This window comes from Peromyscus maniculatus, chromosome 20, assembly GCF_049852395.1.
Source record: "Peromyscus maniculatus bairdii isolate BWxNUB_F1_BW_parent chromosome 20, HU_Pman_BW_mat_3.1, whole genome shotgun sequence".
Lineage (NCBI taxonomy): Eukaryota > Metazoa > Chordata > Mammalia > Rodentia > Cricetidae > Peromyscus > Peromyscus maniculatus.
The window spans coordinates 72,563,039-72,584,583 of record NC_134871.1 but is presented as its reverse complement, the minus strand read 5'-3'; the positions used below and the strand labels follow the sequence as shown (position 1 = coordinate 72,584,583).

Below are 21,545 nucleotides of genomic sequence, written 5' to 3'. Positions count from 1 at the left end.
GATGCCTGGCCCCTGGAGTCATCCTCCTCCTCTGGCTGCTAGATCTTAGCTCTGCAATCCCTCTTCCCAGATTTCTCCTTCTATTTATACTCTCTGCCTGCCAGCCCTGCCTATCTTTTCTTCTGCCTTGCTATTGGCCAGTTCTTTATTAAACTATCAGGTGTTTTACACAGGCACAGTAACAAAGCTTCACAGAGTTAGACAAATGCAGTGTGTGTGTGTGTGTGTGTGTGTGTGTGTGTGTGTGTGTGTGTGTGTGGTGGTGGTGGTGGTAGCATGGGTGCCACTGTTACATGTGAAGGTCAGAAGATGACTTTCAGTGTTTTTCCTGTTGTTTCTGCCTGGCCATACTGTGAGGGTCAGGGGCAATTCTCCCGTGCCCACCGACCGTCATGACATAGAAATGCTGAGATGTACATCGTTAGCTGTATGTCATCACATCCACCTTTTTCAAATGGCTACCAGGGATTGTGCTCATATTGTCAGGCTTGCTTGACAAGGGCTTCAACCTGACAGCTGTCTTGCCAGCCTTGTGTTTTTGTTTTGTTTTGTTTTGTTTTTTGTTGAGACAGGGTCTCCTATAGCTAAAACTGGTTCCCAAACTTGTATGTAACCAGGGATGTAACCAGGGATGACCTTGAACACTTGGTAATCCTGCCTCTGACTTCCAAGTTGATTCCAGGTGTGTGCTACCATGCCCCAGTTTATGCAGAGCTGGGGCTCAAACCCAGCGTTTTGTTTTTGTTTTGTTTTGTTTTGGTATGTGTGTGTGGTATGTGCGCGTGTGTTAAGTTGAAACTAATGTGCTCTTTTGAGTACCTCTTTAAGCTCTGGTGACCATTACCCAGGCCGATTTCTGAATCTTGGCTTCATCCTCAAGTAAGCTTTTTCATCCTGGTCCCCATCTTGACAAACTATCCAAATCAAATATATCCTTCAGTGTCTATATTTATTCTTTGAAATATATAGAACACACAGCGTAGCCCTGACACATGCTTGTTGGCTGATGCTGCTTCCTGTTGCCATGCGACTTCACTGAGCACATGAAAGCTCTGGATGTTTATCCCCTGACTAACACCACTGCTCCTTACAACAACAGAATTTAAAACCACACACACGGTGTGCTGACTGCTAAAACCTGAACCCTGGTTCTACCACTTACTAGCTGGATTAATCCAGTGAGTTACTCAGCTGTCTGTGCCTCACTCTCATCGTATGTAAAGTGGGGGTGATAATCGGGCCTGCATTGCATGGCTGTTGAAGCTTGCTGCAAGCACCCCCAAATGTGGAAATTGTTATTATTTTTAGCTCTTCTCAAGACTGAGATTTTTACAGGCTTTCGTTCTGATGGAAGACAAAAATTAACATTTGAGACTTGAGTCTTCAGACAGGCTTCACTCTTAGCTCACCCCGGGACCTTGAGCCATCTCCCCATGCAGCCGCTTGTGCTCTAACTCATAAATCCTGACTAAGGACACAGACACGTTGCTTTAATGTTTGTGCAGCCCAGTGACTTAATGCTTGAAGATCTTCAGATGAAAGGCACCCAAGGACAACACCAAATATCCTCTTCAGTCTTAAAGGAAAAAAACACTACCGAAAACACAGGAAAGGCAGAGGTGCCAGAACCTACTGCAGCAGATAATTAAAACAGGCAGCTAGGAAGAGGACAGCCATCCTTAGAATGTAACTATTTATTTGTGAGACAGGGTCTCCTATGTAGCCCACATAGGCATTGAAATCTCCAGGATCCCCTTGCCTTTACCTCTTCAAGTGCTACTAGGATTACAAGTGTGTGCCACCACACCTCACTTAATCCTTCAATACAGAGACAAGAAGTTTGAACCCTTCAAGGGTTGGAGGCCGCCCACAGGAGTGAGTCCTTAAGTGACTTGGGGTGTGGGAACACTGTGAATCTTTCACCTATTCTAAATAAAAAAACTATAGCAACAACTTGTATTGTTACTCTAATTAACTTAAACCAGTTAAAAGGCTTGGGCAAACAGGCCTCTCTAAGTAGCTTGTTTGTGAGCTGTGACAGGTCCTGCATTATGCCGAGCTCCCTTTTCAGCCGCATGCTTCTCATTCCACAGCTCTCGGCCACCACCTCAGGCTGTGTATGCATCCTCTTCCTAGACCCAAAAGCCACTCTAGAGTGAGCGCACGCAGGTGTGTGCTATCAGACTCCTTGGCACAGAAATCCTCAAGCTGGAACAAAATACGAAGCTGTGAGGCTTTTTACAAGATCTGTCAACCCTGAGGTCAGAGCAAGTTAAAGATAAATAGTCACTACCACCACTTTGAGTTCCCCATCCCCAACCTGGTGAGCAGCCAGGGTGTAGTTCATAGCCTGGGGCGGACCTGACAGAGTTCTACAGTTTCAAAGCCTTGACACTACACGGCTCCTTAAGCAACTTTCTTCTTTTGTAAGTGGATATAACACTACGACCTATCTAGTAAGCACAGCGAACAAGAAGGCTGTGCTCCAGCGTCCGCCCCGCTGGAAACCGCAGGGCAGAACGCGTTAGAGCCGTCAACCCTCCCACCACGCACGCTAACGAACCAGCAGCCACCACTAGATCAGCCCGCCCTTCCGGGGGCATCATGGGCCGTGAAGTCCTTTGGCAGCCACACCCTCCCGGACCGCCACGGAAGTGAGAACTACATCTCCCGGGATGCCACGCCGAGTCCACCCCCGCCTCCCGCCCTCTGCCCCGCCCCGTCGCGCGCAGCTTCCTGGGACTTGTAGTTCGGGAGGTAGGAGAACTAGGTGGTGTCAGGCCGCAGAAGAACCACACGCCCCAGAAGCTCTCGCGCCACTCTTCCCCTCCCCTCCTGCAGTCGGGTGCTGTTTTTGTTGTTGGTGAAAGGTGAGGGGAACAGCTGATCCGCCTGTGGGGTAAGAAACTTGGCCTAACTGAGGGGTGGGCTTACGCAGGGGTGGGCAGCCCGCTTCCCAGCCTGAGAAGGGCTCACCCGAGAGAACTGTCGGAGGGGACGGCAGGAGAGCGTAGGTTTTAGGACTTTACGCACTGAAGAAGCCAGCCCCACGTTTCGGGTGTTGTTGGTTTCGAGGGGGCCTGGAGGGGTGGCCCCCCGCATTGTCCACACTTTCTTGAGAGGCCTTCTCTGTAAAGCCCGATCCGCTTATGGAAGCTTGAAGGGACGGGAATATTTGCTTAATCTTTTCCAGGCAGGTCTTTGCCCTCACAGACCTTCCCTCTCTCCCCCAAATCCAAAGAGCCAGAGGCCTTTACTGCGCCGAGGGGAAAAGTTCCAACCTGTGGAATGCCAAAACACTTAGAGACGTACAGTGGAGAGGACACACACACACACACACACACACACACACACACACACACACACACACACACACACAGCATTTGAACATCGGTATCTGACCACATAGACTTTAGGTGTCCAGGACTTTCATCATGGAGAATGTTTGCAGCTGTTACAGATTTGTGTGTGTGTGTGTGTGTGTGTGTGTGTGTGTGTAGTTCGGGGGTTTTCGATGCATAGAGCTTTATAGACAGTTCACACTCACCCTACCCTCAGAAGAGTTGTATTTGAAGAAAACAGACTAGATGTAACTAGGGATTTTTCAGAAATGGAAGTTTAAAAAAAAAAAAAAGACGTTGAAATAGGTTTAGTCCAGCTCTTTTCGAGGAAGAAACTGTCCCCTTTTACATGGCTGGCACATTTCCATTCCCACAGAGTGTTTAATTTCTTTTAAAGTTTCTCTCCTACCGTCTCAGCCTGGTGTGGGTTTGTGATGTTTGGGGGCGTGTGTATGACTAGTGATGGCTGATTGGACACCTCAGCTGCATCTGACACAGGAAGCAGATTTGCGGGCTGGAGAGAAGGGGGCTGCCTCACAGCCCTGAGGAGTAATTTATTTTTGTTTAAGCTAACATAAAATGAGTTTCATTATGACATTTTCAAACATGCATATCCTATGTTGTTCTTACTCATCTCTGAGTTCTAGTCTGAGGAAGTCTGTTTTCTCCTACCATGTGACTCCCAGTGGCTGAACTCACGTCGTCAGGTTTGGTGGCAGGCACCTTTACCCACCAGGCTATCCCAACCCCAATCCTGGACCCCTGATTGTTGTTATTATCTATTCTCACCCACTAAATATTTTCTAGTTAACACTCCCTGGCTAACTTCCCTTCCAACTCCATCCTACCTGTGAGGCTTTTGCCACCAACCCAAGCATATGGCAGGACTTAGACACTTAGAATTAAGGCTACGAGGAGCGAGGAGCCAGCAGGAAACAGGGAGGGGATACCAGAGCTGAGTTAATATCCACTCAGATTGCTGGGTTTCTAGTTCTGCTCTGGGCAAGATGGGCCGGGGGGGGGGGGGGGGGGAGGGGGAGGTCCAGGGAGGAGAATGTTCCTTGTTGAACTCTCTCCCTTTCTCAACATGGAATGTACATTTCCCCTTCTCAGGGCCCCTTATTTACCCAGTTTCCAACCTGTCCTCTGCCTATGGGTGGGGCTTCCCTGGCTCCAGGCCCCCGCATTCCATCTCCCCCACACCACCACCTTCCTGTTGAATATTTCACTCCACCCTTGAACTGCCACCTCCAGAATTTTTGATTTCCTGGAATAGAACTTGAGGGACAGGACCTGTCTTTCCTATTCTCCTCTTCTCTAGAACTCGGAGGGACGCCCAGGCTTGCTTTCTTCTGCTTCCCTGGTGTTGATCAGGTTAAACAACTCAGGGATGGGCGCCCTAAGAGCTGAGGAGCTCGGATTAAGCTCTTGGTCCCTGAACCGTATTCCAGCTCTGAAGACTCACCGTTATCAGAGATTAGTTTTTGTTTGTAAGGGAGACCTGCTCAGACTGAGAGGGGCCTACACTTCAGCTAGATTTTGAATTCTGGAGCCAAAAGGTATAGGGGATTGGGTGGGAAAAACCAAGAAAATTTGGAATTCCCAAGGATATTGAGAGATGAAAAGGAGGAATGACTGGGACACTTGGTCAGTGGGGCAGTAGAAAGGACTAGAAATTATACAAGTGAGGGCCTGTAAGCCAGGGAAGTTACAGTATGACAGGGTGGGAAATAGATATGGAAGGCAAGACCTATGCCCCAGAGATTAAGAGTGATACCTTGAAAAGGTCCCACAACCTTAGAGACTGGGAACAAGGTGTGTCCTGTGAAGTGACGGACTGTGGATGGGTGCACATGGGTCACGGGAGGGAAGCAAGGTGGATGGACACAAGTCTACCAGCCCATTCTTTCACAGGACAGCAGGCATCTCGAGGGCAGGATGGAAGAGTCATCACTAAACCGGGCGCCATCCCGGGGTGGAGTCAACTTCCTGAATGTAGCCCGGACCTACATCCCCAACACCAAGGTGGAATGTCACTACACTCTGCCTCCAGGCACCATGCCCAGTGCCAGTGACTGGATTGGAATTTTCAAGGTATTCCTAGACCTTCTTCTGGCACAGGCTTATGGGACACAGGCTGGTTAGAATATGAGTAGTGACTAGGTCCTTAAGAGTCTCAAGTTGGGGGCTGGAGAGATGGCTCAGCGCCATCTCTTGGTCTTGGTGACACCTTTCCTCCCATAAATAAGAAGAGGGACTGCTCTTCTAGAGGTCCTGAGTTCAATTCCCAGCAACCACATGGTGGCTCACAACCATCTGTAATGAGATCTGGCTCCCTCTTCTGGCCTGAAGGGATACATGCAGGCAGAACACTGTGTACATAATAAATAAGTAAATCTTTAAAAAAAGAAAAGAAAAAAGAAAGAAAGAAAAAAAAAAGATTCTCAAGTTGATGAGAAGATGACACAGAGGCCATCTGTATAAACTTCATCTCTCCACCTTAGCCTTTCCCTCTCCTCTAGTATAATGTCCTCCAACCTTACCCGAGTCTTAGCATCCCTGGTACCACTCATTCCGTCATGCCGACCCTCCTGTCACCGTACCTTTTCTCTTTCAGGTGGAAGCTGCCTGTGTTCGGGACTATCACACATTTGTGTGGTCTTCAGTGCCTCAAGAAAGTACAACTGATGGTTCCCCCACCCATGCTAGTGTCCAGTTCCAAGGTATACAGAAGAATGGGAGGCTGGGTTGCAGGAGCCACAGTGGTGCTTTGGAGGAGGGCGATGGGCTGACAGGCATAAAAAGCACAGAGGATAAGGAAGTGTGAATGCAAATAACTCTTAATTGCCAGGCCTAATGGTACTCCAGTGTCATCCCAGCTACTGAGGATGCTGGGGCTGAAGGGTAACTTGAACCCAGGATATCAGTGCTGACCTGGGCAACAACCAGACCCTGTCTCCAAAAAATAAAAATAAGAAGACCTTGTGAGACTTTTTAGCAAGTTATCACAAGATTAACACCAAGCACTTAAAGAATCCTAATAGAAGGATGGATTTAGAGGATGCTACCATCACTGTTTACCCCAAAGAAAGAGAAACTCCCAGTGTGGAACAGGAAAAGGGCGTGGTAGCATCAGGAAAGAGTGGTTATGGCTGTCTGAAAGACCTGGATTCAGAGCTCAGCTCTGTGCTCTGCAAACTGTTTGGCACTGAGCAGGTGACTTAAAAGAGGGTCCCTGCTTGTAGGAACGATATGAGGATTTAAAATGAGCTGGGAGACACTGGTACATCTTGTGTGTACTCAGTAAGTGTCAGCTAGAGCCAATGTGAGGAGGAGGAGGGAATGGGTTTGAAAAAGGAGGGTGGCTAGGCAGGGAGGAGGAAGAAACATCTCCCAAGGACAGGCCCAAGGGAGTGGACAGTAGGTACCTTGGTGACACCTTTCCTCCCGTAAATAGGAAGAGGGACATGCTAGAACTTGAGAGCCAGAGGTGAGACTGGGGTTCTGTGCCATTCTTCCCACAGCCAGCTACCTGCCCAAACCAGGAGCCCAACTCTACCAGTTCCGCTATGTGAACCGCCAGGGCCGGGTGTGTGGGCAGAGTCCCCCATTCCAGTTCCGGGAGCCACGGCCCATGGATGAGCTGGTGACCCTGGAGGAGGCTGACGGAGGCTCTGACATCCTGTTGGTTGTCCCTAAGGCTACTGTGCTTCAGGTAAGAAGAAGAGCAGGCTTGTTCCTCAGCCAGGGGTGCCAAGGACAGCATTGCAGGGCCCCTCTTGCTTCATTTCCCTCCTCTGTCACCTCAGCTGAAGAGTTCACTGGGGATTACCAGAGGTTGCCCTCCAGGAACTAAGCCTTCACATAGACACAGACACACAGGACAGTAAAGCAAGCCATCGTAGGCCAGTGTAACTCAGGGTTCCTAGAACTGAGCCAGAGAGACACCACCTGCCCTCTAAGTCCTACAAGAGATCCACAGGATGGAGGAGGGAAACTGCCCCAGGGAGCACGGGGAGGAAGGGAGACTGAGATCTGCCTCTAGCACAGATTAGGCATGGCTCCAAACTGTCCCATCCCGTACCAGAAGTGCTGACCACATATGGCTCTTTGGCACATCAGGTGTGACTGATCTGATTTGAAGTATAATCTCAGGTAAGATGACACACTAGATTTTGAACAGTTCGTATTTTAACATTTATTTGTTTATGTGTGTCTGTATATTTGTGTGTGTGTGTGTGTGTGTGTGTGTGTGTGTGTGTGTGTGTGTGTGTGTGTGTGTGTGTACATTCATGCCATAACACATGTGAAGGTCAGAGACCAACTTGTGGGAGTTGGTTCTCTCCTCCTCCAGGGGTTGAACTCGGGTTTCCAGACTTGGCAACAAGTACCTTTTTCTAATGAGCCATCTTGCTGGCCCAGCCATGGTGCTCTTAACCACCATCCCGCAATTACTTTTCCCAGCCCAGGTATGTGTACATACCTGTGGATGCCAAGGCCAGAATGGAGTGTCGTGAATAGTCTGGAGCTGGAGTTATGGTGGTTGTGAGCCATCTGATGTAGCTGCTGGGAAGCAAACTCTCGTCCTCTCCAAGAGTAGCAAACGCTCTTGACTGCTGAGCTGTTTCTCCAGCCCTCATATCTCATTAAGTGGACACTAGAAAATCTACACTTAAAAGTGTGCCATATATAACCATTTCCACTGGGCCAGATAGAGAAGAGTCTTAAGAGCAGAGGGGCAGATGTTAGGAAGAGAGCCTGAGGGAAGGTGAGGGGCAGGAACAGGTAGGGAGGCGGTAATTCTCCGGTGGGAGGGAAGTCACTCAGAAGGTGAAAGTTAGTAGGCCCTCAGTGATTTGAGCAAACCTCTGCTCTCTAGAACCAGAGTCTGATAACTACGTGGGTCAACACAACAGGAAGATGTTCATACCTAAGTGAGAAACGACACAAGCTGCTCCCAGTGTTCTGTTTCACGTCGATTATTCTCTTTAGACCTCACAGATGACAAGTTCAGTGGTTTGGCTAGTAAAAACTGCATTGGAGGTTTACCCAAGTCGGTGCGACTCCATAGAGATCACTGCTCTGTCAGGGGAAGGTGCCAGGCCTGGCTGAAAGTTGAGAGAGAGCCATGGCTGTGCCGCACTGACGTGGTCTCTCTACCCTGAGCTGCATCTGGAATGGTGCCTCACAGATGCACCCCCTTCTCCTCCTGCTCTTGTAGAACCAGCTGGATGAGAGCCAACAGGAACGGAATGACCTGATGCAGCTTAAGCTGCAGTTGGAGGATCAGGTGACAGAGCTGAGGAGCCGAGTGCAGGAGCTGGAGACAGCCCTGTCCACTGCCAGGCGGGAGCATTCGGAGCTCACAGAACAATACAAGGTGGGAGCTGGGGCTGGTGGGGGATGGGGCCCAGACCCAACAAAGAGGAGGAAGGAAAGATGTCAGCGGAATTTTAAGATGGTCCATGCACCAAGGAAATAGGCTTAAGGGTAACGAGTGAGACTGAACTTTATATGATAAGAGGTATGTCCCTAATTTGTATTAAGACTCGGTTCTTTGGACCCAGGAATACTGACGTAATGCCAGGTGACAGTAACTCCGTTCAGCTTTTTCAAGGAAGGTGGCAGGACAGAGGTGGGGGAATATGATGTTAAGCCTGAGCCTTGCCCTCACCCTCTGTCTTCCTTGGTGGAACCTTAATTCCAGGGCCTTTCTCGGTCCCATGGGGAGCTCACAGAAGAGAGAGACATCCTGAGCCAGCAGCAGGGAGAACATGTGGCCCGCATCCTGGAGTTAGAGGATGACATCCAGACCATCAGTGACAAAGTACTGAGGAAGGAGGTGGAGCTGGACAGGTATGGGTACCTCCCCAAGGCCTCCACTCCATCCCCCTGTTTCAGATGGGCATACCTGCTATCTGTCCCACTGGTTTCTCTGGCCCTTCACAATCTCATACAGGGAGTTCTAGTTACTGGGAGTTTCTTTCTGCCAGCCCTCACCCACCTCTCCAAATGCTATTCTTTGTTTCTCATCTTTAGAAAGATCAGTTGTATTTATTGTATGGCAGAAGCTAAGCAGAATTAGAGATGGAATATTTACAAGAAGAGATTGGATAGCACAGTCAATGCAAGATAAAAAGATTGATTTCAGACTTTACTACAGAGTGATGCATGTCCACAGTCCCGGCAACTGGGACAGCTGAGGCAAGAGCATCGCTTGAGGCAGGCCTGGGAAGCATAGCAACACTTCATAGTGTAGTCATATAAATAAATATGTATGTATATGCATTAAATAAATAAATTATATATTTAAAGCACAGGAAAAGAATTAGATTCCATCCTTGCTATTGGAAATGTTCAGTGTCACAGCTCAGTGGTAAGAACACCTTTTGGGTATGTGCAAGGTCCCAGCTTCAGTCCCAACACTATAAAAAAGAGAGAGAAATGTTGAGAAATGTCATATCTGGGAATATGACAAAAGTTGTCAATCATAGAATCTGTTTTTGCTTTTTTGAAACAGTGTCACTGTGTAGCCCTGGATGTCCTGGAACCCACTGTGTAGACCAGATTGGCCTTGAACTCACAGAGATCTGCCTGCCTCTGCCTCCCAAAAGTTGAGACTAAAAGCATTGTCCACCATGCCTGGCTAACTCACAGTCTTAACGTTGAGAGTGACGGAGGGATACAGGAGAAAGCCGCTGTAGTACGGCCTCCTTCAGTGTCAACAGTTGTCGCTTTTGTGTCTGTGTGTAGAGCCAAGCTCCACCTACTGGAGAGGCAGAGACAGGAAGATTACTAGTTAGACCTTGCTGAGCTACTTAGTGAGTTATAGGCCAGCCTGGGCTACATAGTGAGTTATAGACCTTCCTGAGCTACATAGTGAGTTATAGACCAGCCTGGGCTACATAGTGAGTTATAGACCTTCCTGAGCTACATAGTGAGTTATAGACCAGCCTGGGCTACATAGTGAGTTATAGACCAGCCTGAGCTACATAGTGACTTATAGACCAGCCTGAGCTACATAGTGACTTATAGACCAGCCTGGGCTACATAGTGACTTATAGACCTTCCTGAGCTACATAGTGACTTATAGACCAGCCTGGGCTACATAGTGATTTATAGACCAGCCTGGGCTACATAGTGACTTATAGATCTTCCTGAGCTACATAGTGACTTATAGACCAGCCTGGGCTACATAGTGACTTATAGACCAGCCTGGGCTACATAGTGACTTATAGACCTTCCTGAGCTACATAGTGACTTATAGACCAGCCTGGGCTACATAGTGACTTATAGATCTTCCTGAGCTACATAGTGACTTATAGACCAGCCTGGGCTACATAGTGACTTATAGACTAGCCTGGAATACATAATAAATTATAGGCCATCCTGAGCTACATAATGAGTTATAGAGCAGCCTGGGTTACATAGAGACTTAGAGACCAGCCTGGGCTACATAGTGACTTATAGACCAGCCTGGGCTATATAACAAATAAGTCTCTGTTCTAAAAAAGAAAAAGAAGAAAGAAAAGAAAAAAAAACATAGTTATCACAGTTATGTCTATCAAATAGCATAAATACTGACCAACAACCATGCCTGTCTTTCAGATTCTTTACTATGTTTAATACTCCAATTCTTTTGTTCATCAAAGAATGTCATTATGTTACTTTCATTCAGCATTGTTGGTTTAAAAAAAAAATCTTTGTAAAAGAAAGAAGTTCTGCCCAAGTCTCAGCAGTAAGTAAAGCTATCCATAAAGTTGCTTGATAATGTACTAGCCTTGCCCTAGGCCAGTACAAGATGTCTACATTCTCGGAGACATCTGGACCAGGTTTCCGCAGACTGTGCTTCACATGCCTGATCTAGCCTACCACCTGTTCTTACATGATTTGGAGGCTGATAATGAGATAAAAGAAGACGAATATTTTGTGATAGTGAAAATGATATGAAATTCAAATGTCATTGTTCATTAAGTAAGTTTTTATTGGGCCATGCACATCCCTGTACACACTGTGGCATCTCCCATGTCTGCCCCATCTGATCTACAGCACAATGGTGGTTGTCCATTGCCTTTGAAAGATTGGATTTTCATCTCTTAATTGAGTGGCAACAGGGAGCCATTGCTAGAACATCCTCTACAGTGACACATAAAGAGGGAAGAAGCCCGGCATGGTGGCACACGCCTTTAGTCCCAGCACTCCTGAGGTAGAGGCGAGTGGATCTCTCTGAGTTTAAAGCCAGCCTGATCTACATTGTTATTGCAAGACAGCCAGGGCTACGCAGAGAAACCCTGTCTCAAAAAGCAAACAAAAACTAAAAAAAGGAAAGAAAAGCAGTTTGTGATTATGCTCTAGAAAAGCATGGTTCAAGGGGCTGGAGAGATGGCTCAGTGGTTAAGAGCACTGGCTGCTCTTTCAGAGGTCCCAGGTTCAATTCCCAGCAACCATGTGGTGGCTCACAACCATCTGTAATGGGATCTGATTCCCTCTTCTGGTATGGCTGAAAATTAGGCACTCATATACATAAAATAAAATAAACAAATAAGTAATTTAAAAAAAAAAAAAAAAGAAAAGCATGGTTCAGAGGTCTGAGTATTTCAGCCCAGCACTGTTGTCCCATATTGACAGGGTTAGAGACACAGTGAAGGCCCTGACTCGGGAACAAGAGAAGCTCCTGGGGCAGCTGAAGGAAGTCCAGGCAGACAAGGAGCAGAGTGAGGTAAGAGATAACAAGTGGGTTTGCTTTCTTTTTTAGTTATTCATCTAGTGTTGATTGAGTCCCTTCTGAATGCTAGGCACTCAGCATTCAGGGTGTAAATGTAAAGGAGATCCTGTGTACTCTCTACTCCATAGTACAGTACCTGCCCAAATCACAAAGTGTCACAAGAAAAACCTAATCTAGTATTACAGGGCTCCAGAGAGGCAGGTGAGAACACATCTCATTAGACTTTAGAAACAACTGTTCAGTGCACACTTACAGGGAGGGCACGAGAGGATCCTGGGACTTGGTGGCAGCCAGTCTAGCCAGTTGGCAAGTAGAGAACAACTGAGGAGACACTCAACATCAAGGTCAACCTCTGGTCTGCATGGGTGCACACATGCACATGCACATACATGCACACACACATAAATACAAAGGCTATCAAAAGGGGAACATACGGGCCAGGCACGATGGTCTGCTTGTCATGTGGTCTAGCACTCAGGAGGCTGAGGCAGAAGGATTTTGAGTTCAAGGCCAGCATAGGCTGAGACTATCTAGGTAGAAAGAAAAGAAAAAGGAATTCAAACTTTGAACACCTTGAGTCACAGACAAGTAGGTGGTAAATGATAACAGTTTTTAAACTGTCAACCTTATAGTCCCAGTTTACTCTTCAATTTGACAGAAATACATAAGAAATTTTATTCTGAGGATTACATAAAAGTGAATTAACCTAAAAGCACACATCAATGGATCAGTGCTCTCCAGTGTCCTGACTTATGTTTTGATGTGCTTCTAAAAACAGTTTTTAATGGTTTAGAACAAGGTTAGACCCAAGATTGTAGTTCGGTGTTGAGCAAGGCAAAAAAAAAAATATGATAAATTCAAATAAAATATTTGCAGAACCTTTGGTGGCTTTCTCAGAGCCCTGGGCTTCTCTAAAAAACTGGTCAGCAGTGAAAAATGAAATTTGAGCAGGGTGGTACTGTAATTCCAGCACTGGAGAGGCTGAGGCCAAAGGATTGCCACAAGCTTGAGGCAGCCTGGGTTACATAGCAAGACCTTATCTTAAAAATATAAAACAAAGCCAGGCAGTGGTGGCTCACGCCTTTAATCCCAGCTCTCAGGAGGCAGAGCTGTAGCATGATTCTTAAAGGTACTTACTAATAAAAACAAACCTGAGGCCAGTTATTGGGGTGAATGCTGGAAGATTAGAGAAGCAGAACAAGCCACAGCTTCCTCACCTCGCCAGTTCCTCAGGTGATCCTGTTTCTTCAGACTGAAAGCCTCTCCGCTGAACTGTGCTGCTCAAAAGCCTAAAAGCTTAACCAGGCTATAGTTCCTCATCCTCACGCCTTAAACACCTTTCTGCCTCCTGCCATTACTTCCTGGGATTACTTCCAATGTGGCCTTGAACTCACCGAGATGGATCTCTGCCTCTGGAATGCTAGGATTAAAGGCATGTGTTACCACTGCCTAACCTCTATGTTTAATATTGTGACTGTTCTGTTCTCTAACCCCAGATAAGTTTATTAGAGTGCACAATTTTTGGGGGAACACAATACCACACAGAACCAGGTGGATCTCTGTGAGTTTGAGGTCTACAGAGTACCAAAACTACACAGAGAAACCTTGTCTCAAAAAACAAAACAAAACAAAAAAAGAATTGTACAGAGAAGCACTGATAGCCTACTATAAAAATAACTAGTTACAGCACCATCCAGTCATCCCACAGGAACAGCCACGCCTGAGCTAATGTGGTTATGGCAGTAAGAGACAAGAGAAGATGCCTGTGGCCAGGATGGAGAGTGGAAAATCTATTGCTTTCTTCTGTAAACTGCTGGGGAGAGAAGAACAAAGCACAGTTAGCACTCAAGTGTCAACTAGATGAGTCGAGACGTGCTCTGTGCAGCAGACAGGTGACAAAGGTCCCGGGAAAGGCGAGGCACGGCAGCGTGTGCCTGTAATCTCAGCACACGGGTGATGGAAGGAGCAGGAGGAGGATGTGCATTCAAGGCCAGTCTGGACTGGCCACATAGTATGACTCTTAGTGCGAGGAGAGGGAGAGGAGGGGGAAGGGGAAGGTCTGTGGTTCGAGGTGCAGTATTCTGAGCTTTGGAGGCCATTCAGACTGTTTTGATTTAAAGGAAAAGTAGGAAATCAGTGTGGAATGTGGGATACCTCTATGTAAGACCCCAGGCTGTGATGCTCTGGACACTTCATTCCGGAGCTGGAAACTAGAGGTTGAAGATTGAGACCCTTTGAACTGAGGACCCAAGAGCTGGCAAGAGCTGAATGCTTCCGCTTGTGTTGAATCTCAGAAACGGACCTTGCCTTCTCTCATCACAGAGGCAGGAAGGCAGCCTGCCCCCGATGTGGCAGCACTCACCCCTGGTCCTTACCTGCTTTCCACTTCCATCAGGTCAAATTCCAGATGGTCCAAGAGGAGAACTGCCGCTTAACTGTAGAGCTGCAGAAGGCCAAGGGCCGGCAAGAAGAGCAAGGTGCTCAGGTCCAGCGGCTGAAAGACAAGGTGGCCCACATGAGGGACACCCTGGCCCAAGCCCAGCAGAAAGTGGTGAGTGAAGGCCTGTCGTTGATAGGAAGCAGTGAGAGTTCCAGAGTAGTCTAGACACGCTTGGGTGTGCAGAGAGAAGAGGCAGAGGTGGGCAACGTAAACCACACGGGCCTGGGTCCTGATGAGGGGTGCCCTGTTTCACAGGGAGTTGCCTGAGGGATCTGACCTCTGTCCTTTTTCTCTGGAGGCTGAGCTGGAGCCCCTGAAAGAGCAGCTTCGAGGGGTCCAGGAACTTGCAGCCTCAAGCCAACAGAAAGCCACCCTTCTTGGGGAGGAGTTGGCCAGCGCAGCAGGAGCCAGGGACCGCACCATAGCGGAGCTCCACCGCAGCCGACTGGAAGTGGCTGAAGTCAGTGGCCGACTGGCTGAGCTCAGCCTGCACATGAAGGAGGAGAAGTCCCAATGGAGCAAGGAGCGTGCAGGGCTGCTGCAGAATGTGGAGGTAGAGGGTAACCCTTCCCCTACCTCAGGGACCCTGACCTGCAGTCGGGTGCTCTGGGAGGAGGGAAGAGGGCATGAGATCCTTGGAAATCTTGAGGAAAGGTACTCTTTGCTCTCCAGGCATGAGCCAGCCCTAATGGGGAATCCTAGTACTGATCACCAAAATACCTTCCCTAGCAACTGTCCTTGGTGTAGGAACATTTACTGTCCTGGGCACCAGGCCCTGCCATAGTGCCCATCCCTGTAGCACAGAATCTCGCCGCTGTGTCTTATCGTGCTTTCAGTGGAGATCGGAAGTGAGGAAATTGCTCAGGAACAGTTCAGTCCCCCAGACATGTAAGAAAGGGACCCAGTGAGGGCAAAGCTATTTCCCTGGTACCCTTGCCACTTACCTCCTCTCTCCTGTCTTCCTTTGTACCACCTCTAGGCTGAGAAGGACAAAATCCTGAAGCTGAGTGCAGAGATCCTGCGGCTGGAGAAGACAGTACAGGAGGAAAGGAGCCAGAGCCACGTATTCAAGACTGAGCTGGCCCGGGAGAAGGATTCTAGCCTGGTGAGGCGCCTTGGGTTCAGACCCATGTCCTGATGCATGAGTGCCCCTTTCACTGTCTCCTGGTTCTGAAGTACTGTGCGATGACTTGTGCACCTCCCGGCTCGCCCGGTTTGAATGTGCACATTCCCTTTCTGCTCAGGGTGCACATCTGGGCCTGGAGGGATAACATGGGGAGTGCTGGGGTGGCTTCTGGTGTCACCAAAGCCTCCTCACCCAGCCTAAGACAGTTACCTGGGGCCACATTCTAGAGGTAGAGTCTAGGACTTTGGCCTGAGCCCTGGCAGCCAAGACGGGGGCCTTGTGGAAGAAGCACTTGGTGTGTGGAGCAAGAGAGAACCGAGTTTGACTTTGGACCAGGCTCTTGGTGGCACATTGCGGGCTCCAAGTCCCATGACCCTGTCCCCCAGGTGCAGTTGTCAGAGAGTAAGCGAGAGCTGACAGAGCTGCGCTCAGGTCTGCGCGTGCTGCAGAAGGAAAAGGAGCAGCTGCAGGCAGAGAAACAGGTGAGGCTCTCCTAAGCCAAGGGCTCGGGGACTCCAACTCTTGCATCATCTCGGTAATCTCTTGGCTCAGAAACTGGAATTTCTTTGAGGATACAAAGGCTGAAAAGGGGCCCTGACTCCCCTTAGGAACTAACTTTGTGCAGGGGAGGAACACCAGAGGGATCAAGATGCAGGGTGGAGGAGAGCTCCCAACTAAGGGGATCTTCCTTGTGCAACCCCACCGCATGGTGAAAGCATCTACAGTGTCATGGGGAGCAAGGAAAGCCCAGCAGCCAGTGGGGTTGGCGTCCTGCAGGCTTTAGCGCCTCCTCCTTCTTCTGACTCTAGGAACTGCTGGAGTACATGAGGAGGCTGGAGGCCCGCCTGGAGAAGGTGGCAGATGAGAAGTGGACCGAAGATGCTGCCACGGAGGATGAGGAGGCCACTGCTGGGCTGAGTCTGTCCCCAATCTTGTGGCACCTCTTCCCTTCCCCGGGCCCCTGCACTTGAACTGTCTCCCTCCTCAGGCTCCTATGGCTGACCTTCCTTCTCTCTGCCTTCCCTTCCGTAGGCTGCCCTGCAGCTCTGACAGACTCAGAGGATGAGTCCCCAGAGGACATGAGGCTCCCGTCCTATAGCTTGTGTGAGGGTGGGAACACAGGCTCCTCTCCTCCTGGGCTCCGGGAGGCGTCTCCCCTTGTTGTCATCAACCAGCCAGCACCCATTGCCCCCCACCTCTCAGGGCCAGGGGAGGACAGCAGCTCTGACTCGGTGAGTAGTGAAAGCCACGTGCAAAGTAGGAAGCGGGCAGTAGGGTCCCCATGGGCCGGGCAGGAAGCCTGCACCATACAGCAGCACGCTGACTCTGCGCTCTAGGCAGGCCTGGCCTTTCTTCAAGGTTACTAACCGGGCTAGGCTTGGTGGTTCAAGCCTTCAGACCCAGCACTCAGAGAGAGTTCAAGGTCAGACTGGCCTATATAGTTCCAGGCCAGCCAAGACTACTCTGAGGAGCCCCCAACTGGATCAGGCCCTCTGAATAAGTGAGACAGTTGATTGGCTTGATCTGTTTGGGAGGCACCCAGGTAGTGGGACCAGGTCCTGTACTCAGTGCATGGGCTGGCTGTTTGAAACCCGGGGCTTTTACAGAGACACTTGGCTCAGCCTGGGAGGAGGGGACTGGACCTGCCTGGACTGAGTCTACCAGGTTGATCTCAGTCCTCGGGGGAGTCTTTGCCCTGGAGGAGGTGGGAATGGGGGGTGGGCTGGGAGAAAGGCAGGGGGGGCAGGAGGGGTGAGAACAAGGGAATCCGTGGCTAACATGTAAAATTAAATTATAAAAGAAAAAAAACCAAAAGACTCCTAACAGTATCACCCCAAACCCAGACCAGCTCAATAGCCCCGATGCTTCCAGGCCCCTCCCTGTCCCTCCTCCGCCCACCCTGGCAAAACCCTGTCCTGTCTCACTCTTCCTACCACCCCTCTGTCGACACCAGCCCTGGCTTCTCTGCCCCTACCTTCCCCACCTCCGAACCCCACCCAAATCCAGCCCTGTCTCTTTGGTGCCAGGAGGCTGAAGACGAGAAGTCCGTCCTGATGGCGGCTGTGCAGAGTGCGGGCGAGGAGGCCAATCTTCTGCTTCCTGAACTTGGCAGTGCGTTCTACGACATGGCCAGGTGAGGGCAGCGCCAAAGGGGAGGCGGTCAGTGTGTGAGCAGCCACCATGCCCTGCCCCCACGACCCACTTCTTGTGTGGATGACAGAAGTGTCAGTGGCTTCCACAGACCCCGGGTGGCTTCGCGCCCGCTCTCCCCCTGCCTTTGACTGGCTTCTGTATCGTTCTAGCATCGTCTTCCGTGGAGCCCAAATTGCCCTGCTTCCCCTCTCTCCTGCCCCCACCCCCTCCCCAACCACCAGGTAGGTACCTAGGTCTTCAGGGAGGAAGAAGGTGACCAAGGCCTCAGAGATGGAGACCGTGAAGACCACCATCCAGCATGTGTCTGGCTGTGCCTGAGATGTTCTTCATCTCTGGCTTCCTGGGAGACCCTGGGAGTGGAACCTGGGGGGTGGGGGGGTCAGGTATCAGGTGGTGCCTTCCTCCTGGCTCTCCAGTCCTAGGCAGGCAGGCAGGGCCTTAGGGAAAAGAGCATTCTCACCTGGCCTAGCTCTGCCTGGAGTGAGTGGGGCTTGGAGCAGAAAGGACCGATGCTGTCCCCTCTCTCTCTCTGCTGGAGCAGGAAGATGAAGAACGGTGTCAGACTCATTTTCAGCCTCATTAGGCAGCAGACAGAGATGGAGGGAGGAGAGCGGGAGGCTGGGGGATGGGTTCCGTACTACAGACACCGGCAGGGGCTCATGAAGAGAGGACATGGCATCTGCAGAACTGAGCAGAAAAATGCCGTAAGAGAGGCTTGAGCAGAGAATGACCAGGATGGCATATTAGGAACAAGGAAGCACATGGGTCTTGTTCCCTGAGGTGCCCAGGTCAAAAAGGCCACAGAAGTTGTGGTTCCTGCCTGAAATCTCAGCCCTTGGTGGGGGGATCAGGAATTCAGGGGTCACCCTCTGCTACATAACAAGTTTGATGCTCTATATCAAAGATAAAAATAAAGACACCAGAGCACCCTGACCCTCTCAATTTTTCCTCATCTCTCTTTAGTGGCTTTGCGGTGGGTTCCCTGTCAGAGGCCAGCACTGGGGTCTCAGCTGCCCCTCCATGGAAGGAATGTCCTATCTGTAAGGAGCGTTTCCCTGCGGAGAGTGACAAGGATGCTCTGGAGGACCACATGGATGGACATTTCTTTTTCAGCACCCAGGACCCTTTCACCTTTGAGTGATCTCACCCCTCCCTAGTATGCGCGCACACACACACACACACACACACACGCACACGCACACGCACACGCACGCACGCACGCACACGAGTTTTGGCTCATGCCTACTTTCTGTCCCACTGGGCTCTGTAATATTCTGTTCCTACAAACCATGTCTGCGTCCCGCTTTCATCCTGAGCTTTATAATTCCATCCTCCATCCTGACTCCTCTGTCCCAGGCAGGGATCTGTCTTGGAAGCAGTGGCTGAGTTTACTCTCTGAAAACAGTTTGGAGGAACCAGGATGAAGGGGCTTCCCCTGTGGGAACAGAATTATCCACTGCTAGCCCAAGTACACAACTACACACACACACACACACACACACACTCACACACACACACTCACACACACTCACACACACACAACACTCCCTTCTGACGCCCCAAAGCCAACTCCTGGGGCATCCCACCTACCCTCCCTTATTCAGAGTTTGTTTACTCGAGTTTTTTCTGGGGCCTGCATGGAGGCAGCAGCATGAGCTCATGACCTCGTGGGGTCTTTTCAGTTCTTGGCTTCACTGATTTTGTTACCGCTGCTTTTCCCACCTGCCCCAGCCTTTCCCATAGCCTTAGGTCATAAGTTTGGAAGTTTCTTTTGTATTTTTAAGGATTCCTATACCGTCTCATGCCACCCCACACCCAAATCCTCAAATGGAAAAGATAATGTATTTGTGCCTTTGGTGAGGGATGGGGGGACAAGGGTTCCCAGGTGTCCCCATTTCCCAGCCCCTCACCCTCCCCAGGCCCCCTACAGCAATAAGAACTCCCCCTCTCCCTTAAACTGCCCTCTTATCTGTAGTTTGGACAAATATATTTATATGATACGTGTAACTGTTGTCATGAAGTATGTTCTTATAGAGGCATTACTACAAAAAAGAGGGGCCTCCAGTTCCTCAACACTGGTGGGAGGCAGGGGAATGACAGGAACATTCTTACCGGGCCCCTGGCATGCTAGCCACCTGAGGCCACAGGAGAAGAAAAGAACCTCTATCTCAGTGGGGTCTGGCCTAGAGCACACTTTTAAGGAGAAAGCAAACTGATGGATGTGGGGATGGAAAGGGACATTCAGGAAAGGGGCCAGGTTTCCGCTGCTCATGCCTGCACCCTCCGTCATCACCCTTTCTATACCCCGGGCCAACAGGCACTGTTACTCCCATCAAGTACACACCTTTGAGTTCTGCCTAGTGAGTTGTACCCTAAGCTCCTACTTCTGCAAAGTGTCAGGATTTTATCATCCCTACCCATCTTGTGTTGCATCTTCACATGCCCCCGCCATGCACTCTGTACAATCACAGCAATACATTCATCTCCCCCAGCCAGCTGTCTGGGTGACACAAATACCCACAGCATCATAAAGCACATATTAAGGACCTATGTGCTCAACAAGGCTCTGTGCCTTGCCAGACGTATACCTACATCTCCCTTGCGCTGTCCCCAAAGCACCCTCCTCAGCACCTTCCTTCTCTTCAGGTTCACTCATTGGACCACCCCCACAATCCCTGTCTTCATCCACCCCCTTCCTGCAGCACCTGGATGACATCTTACATCCTTCCTTCTTCCCTCACGGCTCCTGTCTCCTAGCAACCCCATCTCATTCCCTGAATCCTTTCCAAGGAAATTGGAGATAATGGATCTCTCTCCTTTCTCCATCTCAACCTCTCTTTATTGATCCTCCTTTAATGAAAGTTAATTATAACAATGATTTAATTAATAGAATCTCTCTCTTCCTTTATTGCTTCCCGTATTAAGACTATTAATAAATACGAGCTGGGCTGACAGAGGCATCCATCACCCGCTCGGGATTCCCCCCATCCCTCCTTTCCCCCTCCCCTCCTCCCCTCCCTCTCTTGGCCTATAAACTTGCCGGGGTAGTGGGGGTTAATCAGAGAGGAATTATGAGCCAACATCCCCAGCAGGAGGTGCATTTAATGAAATCACTTGTGATTTATGTCTGGGGGAGGTTGGGAGGGAAGAATCTGGGACCTACACATTCTGGCTTCCAAGAGGTTGGTCCCTTAGCGCAAAAGGAGAAGGGAGACAGAAAACAGATCCAGACCCAGGCTGCTGCTCCCTGCCAACCCTCCACCACACACAAAAGCCACATGGCTAACCAAACCAAGCCATTGACACATGCTGTTTCACTAGAGGCAGTTGTGAGGACCACACTGTGGGCTTTATTCCTCCTGTCCCTCATGTGGGTCCTTATCACCCCCTTCCTGTCTCCTCAGCTCTGTCCCGATTCACCCTCTCACAGCTGTTCCACACTTCCTCCTCTATGAAGCACTGCTCCCCACCCCCACCACCATCATGTGGACATCAAGCACTTCCAGCCGCTCCTCTCTTTGGACCCCGTGTGTCTCTTCCTGTGGGATGTGTATGTTCACACTGGGACTTCTGCAGGTGTTGTGCAGACGCTGAGAACTGAAGACCCTGGAGTGAGGAGAAGCCAGGTGAAGGGGCAGCAGATAGGAGACTCCTGTAATGTCAGGGCTTGCTAGCTTGTTCAAGCTCTGGTCAGATCTCCTGGGAACCTTGGTGGCTGCCCCCATCTACAGGAACTTGAAGTGTGGATGGCTTACTGTG

At 49.8% G+C, this 21,545-nt stretch overlaps 1 protein-coding gene across 2 annotated transcripts; it reads left to right on the top strand.

Annotated features, from left to right (window-relative positions):
• Positions 1 to 2,738: 2,738 nt before the first annotated feature.
• On the top strand, positions 2,739 to 19,793 carry Calcoco1 (calcium binding and coiled-coil domain 1). Of its 2 annotated transcripts, none has more exons than XM_006981817.4 (15): positions 2,739 to 2,899; positions 5,256 to 5,435; positions 5,959 to 6,064; positions 6,866 to 7,056; positions 8,563 to 8,721; positions 9,049 to 9,197; positions 11,970 to 12,060; positions 14,462 to 14,617; positions 14,805 to 15,059; positions 15,486 to 15,611; positions 16,019 to 16,114; positions 16,442 to 16,550; positions 16,665 to 16,864; positions 17,660 to 17,766; positions 18,750 to 19,793. In XM_006981817.4, exons 2-15 carry the CDS (start codon positions 5,280 to 5,282, stop codon positions 18,925 to 18,927), a joined length of 2,079 nt encoding a protein of 692 aa, XP_006981879.2. In that variant the 5' UTR covers positions 2,739 to 2,899; positions 5,256 to 5,279; the 3' UTR covers positions 18,928 to 19,793. The 2 variants fall into 2 exon arrangements, with proteins under 2 accessions (XP_006981879.2, XP_076413084.1); XM_076556969.1 differs by lacking the exon at positions 18,750 to 19,793 and adding an exon at positions 17,936 to 18,078 and having other exon boundaries at positions 2,748 to 2,899.
• Positions 19,794 to 21,545: the final 1,752 nt, after the last annotated feature.